Here is a 14296-nt window from a genome sequence, read left to right as displayed (position 1 = left end):
TCACAACTACTGCCACCACTTATGGTGGCTCATCCCTTCTTCTTCCTTCCACTTTAATGATAAGATATACAGGATGTGGAACATGCCCAAGACACACTGCTGATAAGTGGCAGAATCAAGACCAAGAACTCACTAGTACTGTCCATTTATCCCATTTATCCTGTCCAGAACTGGAAAACGAGATGGCTGGCTTTTTTTTTTTTTACTTTCTTGTTCTCTAGAAAAGTTGTTCTTCACATTATACCAAAACTTCAGAGGTAGGTACACTTTGCTTAGCATGGCATCAATTCTGACATCAGACTATCTGGGCTCTTATCTCCTTTACCGTGGATATTGGCTGTAACCAGATAACCTCATTAAGCCCCAATTTCCTAATCAGCAAAATGGAGATATAATATGTCCCTTATAGTTTTGTTACAAGGATTAAATGCGCTAATACAAGTAAAGCATCTGGCATAGTGCCAGTCACTTAGTATTAGCTACTAGTAATCATTTTTATTAGTGTTGTAGAGCTTTAGTCTCCTAAGAATTTTCTTTTGCCATTTGGTCGTGCATCTTGTATTTAACAGATGTTTAATAATTAGACCCTGGAATAGATGTATCCAGTGAAGCTTTATATATGCATCTTTAATATATTTTATTTTTTAGAGTAGCTTGAGGTTCACAGCAAAACTGAGTAAAAAATAGAGATTTTTCCATAAATCTCCTGCCCCCACACATGCACAGCCTCCCCCACTATCAACATCCCTCACCAAAGTGATACATTCATTACAACTGATGAACCTACACTGACACATCATAATCACCCAAAGTCCATAGCTTACATTAGGGTTCACTGTTAGTGTTGTACATTCTGTGGGTTTTAATAAATGTATAATGACATGTATCCACCATTGTAGTATTGTACAGAGTAGTTTCACTGCCCTAAAAATCCTGTGTTCCACTTGTTCATCTTACTCCCCTAACCCCTGATCTTTTCCTGTCTCCATTGTTTTGTGATTTCCAGAATGCTATATAGTAGGAGTTATATAGGATGTAGCCTTTTCAGACTGGCTTCTCTCACTTAGTAATATGCATTTAAGGTTCCTCCATGTCTTTTCATGGTAATGACTCATTTATTTCAGCACTGAGTACTATTCCATTGTCTGGATGTACCATAGTTTATTCATTCGTTCACGTACGGAGGGACATCTTGGTTGCTTCCAAGTTTTGGCAATTATGAATCAAGCTGCTATAAATATCCATGTGCAGGTTTTTGTCTGAACATAAGTTTTCAACTCCTTTGGGTAAATACCAAGTAGTGTGACAGCTGGATCATACAGTAAAAGTATGTTCAGTTTTTTAAGAAACTTCTGTAACATTTTGCATTCCCACCAATAGTGAACGACAGTTCCTGTTGCTCCACATTCTTGCCAACATTTGGTGTTGTTAGTGTTTTGGATTTTTGCCATTCTATTAGGTATGTAGTGGTACTGCAGTATTGTTTTACCTATTTTTTTAAATTGCAGTAAAATACACATAATATAAAATTGGCATCGTAACCATTTTTTAAGTGTACAATTCAGTAGTTTTAAGTACCTTCACATTGTTGTGCAACCAATCTCCAGAACTCTTCTACTCTTGCAAAACTGAAACTATACACACAGTATTAGTTTGCTAGGGCTGCATAATAAAAATACCACAGACTGGGTGGTTCAAACAACAGAAATTTATTCTGTCACAGTTTTGGAGGCCTGAAGTCCAAGATCAAGGTGTTGGCGAGTTTGATTTCTTCTGAAGCCTCTCTCCTTGGCTTACAGATGGTCTCCCTCGCTGTGTCCTCACATGGGCTCCCCTCTGTGCAAGGAATCCCTGGTGTCTGTGGGTCCAAATTTCCTCTTCTTACAAGGACACCAGTCAGATTGGCTTAGTGCTTACCCTAGTGGCCTCATTTTAACTTAATCATCTCTTTGAAGGCCCTATCTCCAAATACAATCACACTCTGACTACTGGGGGTTACGACTTCAACATATGGATTTTGAGGGAACGCAATTCAGCCCCAAACACCCAAGAAGCAACAACTTCCCATTCCCTCCTCCCCCAGCAACCACTCCTCTACCTTCTGTCTCTATGAACTTGACTACTCCAGTTACTTCAGAAAGTGGAATCATACAGCATTGTCTTTTTGTGACTAGCTTAATGTATTCAAGGTTCATCTATGTTATGTATCAGAAATTCCTTCTTGGAGCTTCCTTGGTGGCGCAGTGGTTGAGAATCTGCCTGCCAATGCAGGGGACACGGGTTCGAGCCCTGGTCTGGGAGGACCCCACATGCCGTGGAGCAGCTAAGCCCGTGAGCCACAACTACTGAGCCTGCGCGTCTGGAGCCTGTGCCCCGCAACAAGAGAGGCCGCGACAGTAAAAGGCCCACGCACCGCCATGAAGAGTGGCCCCCGCTTGCCACAACTAGAGAAAGCCCTCGCACAGAAACGAAGACCCGACACAACCAAAAATAAATAAATAAATAAATAATTTTTAAAAAAAAATTCCTTCTTTTTCAGGCTGCATAATCTTCCATTATATGTATATACCACATTTTGCTTATCTACTCATTTGTTGATGGACCCTTGGGTTGTGTCCACATTTTAGCTATTGTGAATAATGCTGCTATGAACATAGGTATACAAATATCTGTTCAAGACCCTGTTTTCAATTCTTTGGAGTATATACTCAGAAGTGAAATTGTGCTGAGAATTTTTAAGCATGCACTAAAGTTCTGGCTCTCCTACCCATATCTCTCTCCTTAGGATAATCCTTGCTTTATTCTGTGACATCACAAACTAAGACCTTAGATTATTTATTTCTTCCACGGTGTGTATTAATCAGCTAATCATAAATGAGTATGAGTCAGGGACCTGTGAGATAAGAAACACCATAAGTATTTTATCATATTAATCCAGGTATCGTTCAGGCAATTGATAACTTGAACAATTATAATAAATGAGATAAGCAATCTTGAGCATACTTTAAAAAGTTGAAGATGGCATCAAAATGGCAAATACAGAAACTCAGTTATAAATTAATAGGACTTTTCAAAACAACATATATAGACAGTCATGACTATCTTAACTTACTTAAATTTTTAGTTCTATAAAAATAGAACCCTAGTTTAATTTGTGAAGTAATATGAATTTGTCATCAATATCCTCATTTTCAATGCAGAAGCTCAATACCTTCTCTTCTATCATGAGTAGAGGTATAAAAATAATCATGCATTTTTCTTTACAAGAAGGATTCCATGCCCTTACACAGATGAAAAATTTAAGAAATTAATTTTTTTTTAGGAATACTGAAAGTCGGTATAGCACAGAGAATAAGAAAATATTGTTTAGTTTCAAGTCATAGCTGTGACTTTCTACTGTGTGACATTGGGCAAGTTACTTAACCTATCAGTTTTCTCATCTGTGAAATGGGGATGATAAGTCCAAATTTCAACTGTTAGGATGATAAAATTAGTTAATATATGTTAAATGCCTGGCACATACTAAGCTCTCAATAAATGTCAGCTACTAACAGCATAAATTGGCAAACCACATAACTGGAAAGGACCATGACATAACTTGTCATCTCACTAGAATAAAGAGAGAGTAACAACCCCACTCCCACTATTGTAAATGAGGTTATATCGTGGTGGTATAAGAGAAAGATATTGAATAAAAATTTCTCAAACCAGCTCCAAGGTGTTTCCATTCCCTCCTAACTGTTAAATTATACTAGAACAGCTTTATTAGAATTTGTTTGTTTTGTTAAGCTATGTCCTCAATTAGTTAAATTACTAAGAAGAAGTGCATCACTAAGATACAGCATTATGTTCTTATTCTTCAGTAGTATATGCTACAAGTTAGAAAAGAAATAGCATCTAAGTGGTTTGGATATTTTATGGATATCTAAGATATTTGGATGTGATGGTTGATATTTTTTATATTCATGATATTCACAAAAATGATGTTTCATTAATTGCTTCTTAAAAAATATCAAGTGTATAATGCAAAAGTGCCAATAACTTATGTTGAAATACACCACCCCCAAGTAAGAATATAAGAAAAATATGTGATTTTATAATTTCAAATTAGAGAAACTTTATAATTGTCAGTGTTAATTCATCTTCAATATGTCAGAAAAAGTCTTTATGATCTTTTACTATGGTGTACAATAAGAAACATCAATGGAAAGATTTCAGTGTAAGATTTTTATAATATAAGATTTTACACATATATACAAGTAAACATATGTAAATAAATGAAATATATATATCCATATATATGTGAAAAAGAATGATACTCAAACTGTTCTCTACAACTAAAAAGTCGTTAATATAATGAGACCTAATGTCACTGCAGAAACCCTTGAACTTTTAAGAAAGTTCCAGGATGGATGAAACAATGTTGTTATGACATATTAAACTCCATTTCCTACTCATTGCCTCTGTGATTTCTGGACAGCAAAATGTGGCCACAGATGAAGCAGGAAGAAGCCAAAGAATTCAGGGGAAAGCAAGGGCAAAGTTCCACCATATTCCAAGGCAAGTTGCAGAAGCCCTCACAGTCAGCCCTCAGAGTTCAGTTTCATCTGGAAAATCCCAAACTTTCCTGATTCCTTACTGAAGTCACAGGCTACAACTGAACTTCTAGATTTTGAATAGTAGTTTGCAAGCTATGCTTTGTAACATCCCTGGCTTTCACTGATGACCTCATGACTTCCTGTGAAATTCTTTAAACAGAATCCAATTTAGTTCACAACAATTTAAATACTATATATGCCATAAAGCACTTTCAGGGAGGGAGGTATGGAGGAAAGAGCTGGTGGGGAAAAAAAGAGAACAAGAATTTCCAAGGGTGTGGGAAAATTCTAGGAGTAACACTTCAAAAAGAAGAGAGTAGAAACTACTTCCGAAAATGCAAAATATGTGCATCGTGCCTCATTTGTATAAACTAGAACAATTCAGATAATTCAACAATCACATACTGAACACGTACTACACCCAGGGAAAGGAGATGGCATTCAAAGACATACCTCACCTCCTGCACTACACTGAGAGGAGGGCCCCTAGCAGAGGCCATCAAGTTGGCCTTTGTGAGTTCAGGTCAGGAAGAACTAGAAGATGCTCTCCTGCTCAGATGCTGCTTCTGTTACTCTAGGCACAGCCCTGATGATTGCAGTCACACTCTCAAGCTAGGAAAGGTGGCCCTCCCCTAGGTGCTGGGACCAATCTTCTGCAGTGATTACTGACTCGTTAGTAATTTTTGTTTGTTTTTAATGCTTTACTTCTTACTTAAACTGCCTGTGCTGGCTGAATTTTAATTCAAGTGTGATCACAGCGCTGTTCCTCAGCGCTGTGGAATCCTTCCAAGTCCTGCCTGGAACGGTTAAGTCATTTTGTTTAACAGAACAGCTTTTGATGCATGTTGCTGTTTGAAAATTCAAAACTGTAGTAAAAGAAAAGCACACGGTCTCGTGAAATAGGAAAGAGTTTACTGAGCGCTTCCATCTTTTGGGGTGAAAATTATAAAACACCCCCTTTTCGTGTGATGGCAAATCTCGCTTTTAGAAATTTATATCAGATACCAAATTAAGTCACAAGTCAATATCCCTCTTAATCATCAGGATGATGAAAAGAAGTGCACAAGGAACAGGTTTCTTAAATTACTATCATTGTTTTAACGGGGAGGGCTGAGGAGTTCACCTTTTTGTGTGTGTGTCATCCAGAAGAGGTGGCAAAATCGGGTTTTGCTTGCTTGCTCGTTTTAAACAACCGAAACACGGACTCAGCAAGAATTGCCTATTAAAACCATCAATTCCCGACAGCAAAATCAATCCCAAGGGTGCCTCGGGGCAAAACGCCCGGGTACCGCCTGCGCCTCTGCCACAGGTGGACGCGGAGCAACAAGGACACTCGGTCTCCCTCGGGTCCCTACGCCCAGAGCCTGAAGCCACGCGGGCGCGCCCGAGCTCCTGGGCTCTTTGTCGAGAGCCCGGCACAGCGCCGGGCCCCATTGGTTAACGCGGTCGGTCCGGGCCATCCTGGTCCCGCGTCCCTCCCCCATCCCGGCGTCCAAGGCCTGCGCGCCGGCCACGTGGCCCCTGCTCGCGGGTTTCCCGGTCCCCGGGAGGCGCGTCCACGCCGCGCCGCCCAACCCACGCGACAAGGGGGTGGTCTTCTCCCTGGACCGCGGGGTCGGAAGTCCGCCCCTCCCCGCCTCCCGCACTCACCGCTTTGAGATCCAGGACGCCGTCCTTGGCCTCCTGAAGTAGCGACACGAACTTGGTGGTGAGCAGTCCCAGGCTCTTCTCGTGCCTGCTGCTGCCGCCCCCGCCGCCCCCGAGAGGCGGCGGCGGCGGCGGCGGCGGGGGCTGCGCCTGGGACTGCGGCGGCTGCGGCCGCTGGCCCTGCCCCTGGCCCTGCGGCGCCGGCTGCCCGGAGCCCGCGGGCTCGGCCGCCGCCATCGCGTCCCAGCGCCGCGGTGGTGCAGCCCCCGCGCTCGGCCACCTGCCGGGTCGGCTCCGCGGCGGCCGCTGCCGTCTCCGCCCGCCGAGGGCGGGACGAAGGGTCGCGGGCTCCTGAAAACAACAGGTGCGCGGCGCCCACCCGCCTGGGGGCCGCTCGGCGCGCCGGGCCTCCGCCCCCTCCCCGAGCCTGGCGACGCGAGAAGGAAGCCCACGATCGAGGGGAGGGGGAGTGGAAGCGAGAAGAAGGGGCGGCTAGGGGTGGGGACCCGAGTTTAAATGGCAGGAAGTGACGCCGCGGCCCGCCGTTGCTTGGAAACGCATTTTTCTGTAGGAAGGAGGGGCGAGGGGGGAGGAGGGCAGCGTCGGTGACTGGGTTTCACACTTGCCTCCCTGCTGTTGGCGAGCCGCCGCCGGGAGCGGCGACCTCCCGCAGCAACGCCGGGAGGAAAAAAGGGCTTCAGGGCAGGAAAAAACCCTGCCGGGTGGCCATCAATTTCTGAGCCGCTGGGTCCGTGGAGCCACACGAGATTAGCCTTCCTTCACTTACCTTCATTGGGCTGTTTCTGCTGTCTGCTCTTTTCGAGCTTTAGGAAAGCTCGAAAAACATTTGCAAATATTTCAGTGACTCGGACCAAGTGCAGGGTTATATTCCATAGATTATCTTTTTGGATTCGAAATACAGGAAAAACACAATCATGGAGTCACAGGTAGAGATACTGGGGTGTGGAGGGAGAGGTCCTTAATTGCTCAGACTCGCCGCTGGACTCCAGATCTCCTGCATTTAGAACAGTGTTCTTAATACCTTACTGGAACCAAATTATATTGTGTTATTTAGAATATTAGGCACCCACACGTTCTTGTGTTTCGTGATACCCCAAACTATTGATGGGAAATGAGATAACACACAGATCTGAGTAAAAGTTTTTCCTCATTTGATTACAAACTCTCGAGAGTCAGAACTAAATTTTAAATGAGTTGGTGTCACACACAACACTTTGAATATAGTAGATGCTCAATAAATATTAGGTGAATGAAAATTCCATATGATGGTAATTAATCAAGAAAGTTTCATGCAAGAAATATTTTAAATTTAAAATAACAAACTAGCAAAAAAGGGTCACTGGAATGAAGTGAAATACTCAGCAGCATTAGCTAGTAAAACTGGACACACCATTTATAACAAAATATTTATGCTTCCAATTCATAGGTACAGAGCTTCATTAATAACCAGATAACCTTTATTTTAATCAAAGAACTATATAAGCAAAACTTGGAATTAAAAATCTTTAGTAAAACATGAAAAATTCAATTAATAAAACCACTCAATTTAAGTTATCTCAAAATGGGTTCTGCTATGTGATTGGCATTAACAAAATCATTATTATACAAATTAAATTAATTTGCAAATTAGTTTTAACTTATTAATAAATCAATAGAATTAATAAATACAATAGTGTTTCTTGAGGTTTTAGTTTTAATTTGAAGTGGTAACATTCTGCTATAGATGCAGGGACAGGAATTGATAAAAATAAAGTTGTTATTTTTAAAAACTTTTTATATGTGTCTTAGCTTGGTCTGCCATAACAAAAATACCATAGACAAGATGACTTAAACAACAGAAATTTATTTTCTCACAGTTCTGGAGTCTGGAAGTTCGGGTGCCCGCATGGTCAGGTTCTGGTGAGGACTGTCTTCCTGGCTTGCAGACAGCTACCTTCTCTCTGTGTCCTCACATAGCAGAGAGAGAGAGAGCAAACAAGTTCTCTGATGTCTTTTCTTATAAGGGCACTAATCCCATCATGAGGGCCCCACTCTGTGACCTCGTCTAAACCTATACCTCTCGAAGTCTCCCTCTCCAAATGTGGTTAGGCTTTAACATATGAATTTGGGGAGACACAATTCATTCCATAGCATGTAGTATTAAATCATAATAACTATTTTGGTAATTTTTTAATTGTTCTTTTTAATTTCAGTTTTTAAAGTTTTTCTACAAAGCAGTTATATTATTAATGATGCTAATAGGTCATTTGAAATTTATTTTGCAATATTTTTGTGTTTTTCACAATGAATTTTTCATTTGTTTAAACTCACTAGGATTCAACTAAAACACATTCGCAAGTTAGCAGCTATTTCAATTAGCCTTCAAAATCCTATGTCTGTCAGAGAAACTACAAATTACTTACACCAGTGGCTTCCAAACTTTAAGGAGAAAAATCATCTATGGTGTTTGTTAAAAATGCGATTCTTTTTTCCAAATTACAGAGATTAAAACAGCATTTGATATGAGAATTTGACCTGGGAATCTGCATTTCTTCACAGATAGTTTCAGGTAATTCTCATGCACACAGTCACCCCTTTCAGAAACACTGAATAACACAATGAAAAATAATAAAATATATCATTTTTCCTAAAACTGCTAAAGATCAGAGCCTGATAATGCAAAATTCTTTTTAATATTTTGAAAATTTTTGGAATTTCTGCTAATGAATTATTTAAAAGACGTGATTTTTAAAAATCAGAATATCAATAATCTTTAAGAAACTGATATTGGTCACTGTTTGAAGTATATTACTCTGAATTTGATTTCTGTATCCTTTTGGCTATAAAGGAGACAACTCTAAATGGCTATCAATTGCTACACTAGTTCTTTGCACCAATTCTGACAAAAGCCTAATAATTCTTTCCATCAAAAGTTAGGAGCCATAGCATATTATCAAGAAGTAGGTAACAAACAGGTCCTACCGTGGCCGCTGCTGAGGCTGGCGGGCAGGGCGCCGGCTGCCACTGACCGGAGAGAGAAGCTGCCTGCCGACGTCAGCCTGGGTCGCAGCCGCCGCCTTAATTAAAAAAAAAAAAAAAAAAAAAAAAAGTAGGTAAGATTTTTGTGCACTAGAATAATCCAGTTAAACTAAACCGTATTGCATTGACCTATGTAGTACTAAATGCATGACAGTAATCCTTCGTTAAATTCAGACTAATTACACCAGATTAACTGGGCAGATATTATGATCTATTATAATATTGTTTATATGCTCCTGATTATATTCTCATTATTTTTATGCATTTTGGAAGTGCAGCTGCTTAACCAATTCAGGAGTAGGAGGGAGGACTTCAGTGTTTTGAATTCGCCAGAATAACTTATTAGCCCATAGCTCACTGGACTAAGAGTGTCACATTTGTGGAATTTCACATATGTTATTTTCATAGAAGTCCAGGATCAGTTTAGAATATGTGCAGTTGTGTCATAATATAGTAGTTAAATATTCAAGAAAATTCAACCAAATTTTATTTTGTTCACTGATGGTGGCGTACTGATTTTCAAATGCCTGAGCCTATCAGTTGGAAGTGATCGGTTGGAACTTCCAACTCTCAGGTCTCCTTTGAGCTAAGAAACTTCCATCAAAAGGCTGCTTACATCAGCTTTATTACTCCCTTGTTTAATCTGTTCTAAGTTAATGAAGATAAAATTTGGCTTTCTGTTTTTCCTTCCAAATCTTATAACACACAAACATCTATCTTATTATGCATTTTCAAGATTAAAAAAAAATTAGGTAAACATATATGTTTCAATGATTATTAATCCTCACATTATGACAAACAACATTATTCTTTACCTACCTATAACCTGCATGGTATAGTAATATGATAGATAACCCAAAGACCTTGACTTCAGAAGTGTGTACTGTGTAAGTAGAAATGGGAAATGCAGATTACATTCAAACACCTATAGAAATATAATTCACACACATTAAAGAGATTTTAAATTTTATTTAGTAAATTATACTCTACCTTATTGCCCTATCAAGGCAGCTTACGGAAAGAGGGAAGCTTACATTCAAAAGGCAGCTTACTTTCAAAAATATGGCATGATATTAAAAGAAACAAAGAAATAGTTGCTTCTAAATCTTCTTGAAGAGTCATATTGAAAATTCAAATTCTCATCTTCATTAAGTTAAAACTTAGGATGTGATATTGGGGTTTGAACTTCAACCGCACATATTCAAATGTAAGAACAAGAGATCCAAGTTTGTTTTAACAAAAATAAACTCAACTAATATACACCAGAAGCTTCTATTTACTAACACCTGAACAGTCCTCTGACTGCTCTTGTAGATAAAAAAGGAAGGTAAATATGGTCAAACATTTACAGAAACTGTATGTCACTTAGACTTTCCTGAAAAATAAGTTGCTCAGCAACTCTCCCACTGGCAACACTGTTGATAACACTATTTTTTTGAAATTTCAGTAAGGTAAAAGTGTTTATTACTAAACTACCAGAGCATAAGATGACTGCCCGTGCAAATAAGAAGCCATCACATAAAGACCTCCTGTTCACAATACATTGCCCCAATTAAGACACAAACTTAAAAATCATACACTCTGATACAAACCCTTTGGTAACTAAGACCCTGAGTCAATCTAGTGTTGAAAATTTTTGAATTTATCACCGAGAGAGTAATTCTAAGTCAAAAGTGGTTTTATCAAAAGAATTTCTCACCAGTGAATGGTCCCCACATCATTCAATTCCTTGTGCACTGTCACATCTATTCCCTAGAATGAAAAAATACAGCACTCTAAATAAATAAATCCCTCAAGATAATGATTATAGGTACCCTAGAATTATCTAATGTTAACAAATGTACCATCCTATCTTGCTCTACTGTAACTGACTATTTTATTTATAAAAATACCTATTTATTTAATTATATGTGTGCCATTTATAAAAGTTAAGGAATTTATTCAGCAAAAATTAAATTCAGACTCTCAGTGGATATCTCCCAACTAAGTCATGTCAGCCATACACATTACAAAATGAAATAATACACGCTTTTAGAATCTCTGAAAAAAAATGCTTTGTAAACTGGAAAAAAAAATTACCTTTGGGATCTTTCCTCAGTCAGTAGATCATCCAACAATTTATCTGTCTTTTGTAATTGTGTGATATACATATTACTAGTGTTAACAGAATGACTGTAGCTGATACATGGTAAATCGTTTGTTATTTTAATACTTTCATGATTAATTTAATGTGGATTAGGCAAAAATTAAAAATAAACATGACCAGAACATTAAACTAGTGATTTCATTTATGTTAGTTAAGTTGTGGCTAAAAGAGATATTTAATTTTTAAAAGTAAGTCCATTTTTGGAAAACTGATAAGAAACTAACAGTTTGGGTAGTGTGAACCCAAAAATCATGAAGGTGAAGTTAACGATGTTATGCCAATTTTTATATGGTCAGTCTATTCAATGATCATAATCAGTTGAACTTTGGTAAACACTTATCTTTTAACTGACAGGAAGAAAACCATTTAGAAAACTAAAACTACTCTTGTAGTTTTTAGTCAATTATGCATCGCAAAGAATTTCCTCTCGAAGTTCAGAATTGTTATGCGGGTTTTATCAGTAAAGAGACCAAGTACACAGATTTCATAAGATCAATAATGTTTACAAAATAGTAGGTGATACCTGCCAGCATTGTTAACACTAAGAGTAGGAAGGGCATTCCAGGATTTGAAAGTATAAACTAGTGTTCTCTTCACCACTGTCCAGAAGAAAATATCTGCCAGTCAAGAAGCCCCTCCCCACAAAGGTTTAAGGATAATGGAAAGAAGTGGTATAGACCGATCTTCAAAGTCTCCCACTGTGTCCTTACTCTCAGTGGACCACATCCTAAGAAAACAGACTCTAAAATCAAGACAGGTACACTACCAACAAATATAGCAGTATGTATATGGAAGTGAAAAACTGGCTAACAAAAATAAGATAATCCATTGAAAGTTGTGGCAGCTATGAGAACAGCCTACGGCAAGGTGGGAGGTGGTTGGGAAGCATATAACCATGAAGTGGGTCAAGAGTAATTATCTACTGTGGGCAGTACTGCCAGACAGTAGTCAAAATCCTAGAAAGATATTGAGAATTCTTATGATATTGAGCTAGACCCCAAATTCTCAAGATTATAAGAACAACCATTTCCTTAGGTTTAAGTAAAACGTGTTCCAAGAATTTGATAAAATGGAAAATAAAAATCCAACCTCAATTATAAATCACATGCTTACTTAGATCCATGTGTATATAAGCAGACTACAGCTTATATACTTCTTGAAGGAAGTATAAGGAAAAATTCAATTTACTTACAGATGTAACAACTATACTTCTAAATTCCCTTCCAAAACCTGGTAGGAGTCATGGTGGAAAACTGTACAGCAGCCCCTGGAAATTAGTGTTTTGATTTGGTAAGACTCAGGTTAAGACCCACAGACTGATCACCCTATATAATTCCCTCTAAGTATGTATATCAAACCAAAGAGAGTGGCCACATGAGAAGGATGCTTACCCTTTCTTTAAAGCCTGAACATGTCCTCAGCTAGATCCTGAGGTAGCATTGAGGGTGGGGATTGGTTCTAGCTTTTGTTTCATAAGTTCTAATAAATAGATGTTTGTTTCTTTTGCTTTGTAGGTGGCTATCTGTAGGCCTGATTCAATAGACCTTTCAAAAAGTGATAATGGGGTAAGAGATTTGGTAGGGAGCTCTAGAAAAGACAAGGTTTGAGCTATCTGATGGGAAGCAATTGGGACAGACTGTTGACTTAGACCCAAGCTGTGCCACTAATGTTGGGAATAAGAGCATGACTGAGCTGTAATGAAAGAACTCAATCAGAATCTAGGCACCCTAAAACAGCTGTCTTAAATTTATGTACTCCAGAGGAGACACTTGGACAAAAGCAGTGGTTACATTCACTTAATATAATTGAGTCAATTATATTAATAAAATGTGTTTAGCTGGTCATATCTCCCTTGATCACTGTGATTCAAGCCATGTGTATTAGGTGTGAGCAGCAATACCATCTCTCCAGAGGAAGTAAAAAAATAGATGAGATAACTGGGGACCACCTTTGGTATTTCCACTCTATCTCCTTTCAATCCTCCAGTATGGCCAGCTGATAAATCATAAATCAGATGGAATGTCAAGATTTCTTGATAAAAGTCTACCAATTGAATTAAGCAATCACAACTTTGGCAACGTTGCTCTCCCACCCCTATAAAATCTGGATTCACCTACTATTTGTCACAGATTTATTTACTGGGACTTGCAATGATGAGATCAACCTAAGGACATTACTATCATCAACCACATTGATGATATTTAAATGTTAGTAGGATTTAATGAAGCAAGATATCAACTTCTTATTCACTAATATCTCAACAAAAAAGGAGAAGGGATAAATTGTTATCCCTCCAAAAAACTTAGGGTCTTGCCATGTAAGTGAACATACTGGAATTCCAATGGATGAGAGAAGGTAGAATATCTTTTCTAATTATCCTCCAGAATATTAAACTGAAACCTCTATACCTAACATCCCAACCTTGACGGAGTCAGCAGTCTTGAGATAGCATATCTTGGCTTTGGAAATTTGATGTGCTGTATGTACTAGTTAAGCTGGAAGTCTAGTAAATTTCAGTTGAGGTACTTTTAAACCAAGATTTTGGATCCAGGGATAAGCTTCAGCTGTAATCAACCCTTCTTAGGTCCCATGACCCAGAAAGTCAAATAATTTTTTAAACCTCTAACATCTTTTCAATCATCTTTATGCAAAAGGCACACACACACACACATACACACACACACACACACACACACACGCAGCATGGGTCAATACAGAGCCCAATTCTGTATCACACAATGGCCTGAACTACCTGTTATGAATTGAGGGCTCTCAGCTCTTCCTTCTCACAGATAAGTAAGCCTAGTACTCTAGCAGCTAGTAGAAATGGTAAAATCAAGATTAGATAAATGATAATAACTAGACA

The 14296-nt window shown here is 38.8% G+C and overlaps 1 protein-coding gene across 1 annotated transcript in view; it reads right to left on the bottom strand.

Moving 5' to 3' along the window:
• The window catches only part of E2F5 (E2F transcription factor 5), a 28965-nt gene extending 22252 nt beyond the window's left edge, over positions 1 to 6713 (bottom strand). The window contains exon 1 of the mRNA XM_068525774.1: positions 6249 to 6713. Coding sequence (XP_068381875.1) covers positions 6249 to 6482 — 234 coding nt within the window. The 5' untranslated portion in view covers positions 6483 to 6713. The remainder of the gene's footprint in view (positions 1 to 6248) is intronic.
• Between the last annotated feature and the right edge of the window lie 7583 nt (positions 6714 to 14296).

The sequence above is a fragment of the Eschrichtius robustus genome, chromosome 17 (assembly GCF_028021215.1).
Source record: "Eschrichtius robustus isolate mEscRob2 chromosome 17, mEscRob2.pri, whole genome shotgun sequence".
Taxonomy (NCBI): Eukaryota; Metazoa; Chordata; class Mammalia; order Artiodactyla; family Eschrichtiidae; genus Eschrichtius; species Eschrichtius robustus.
Note: the sequence above shows the minus strand (reverse complement) of the source record. Positions and strands in the feature narration are given on the sequence as shown.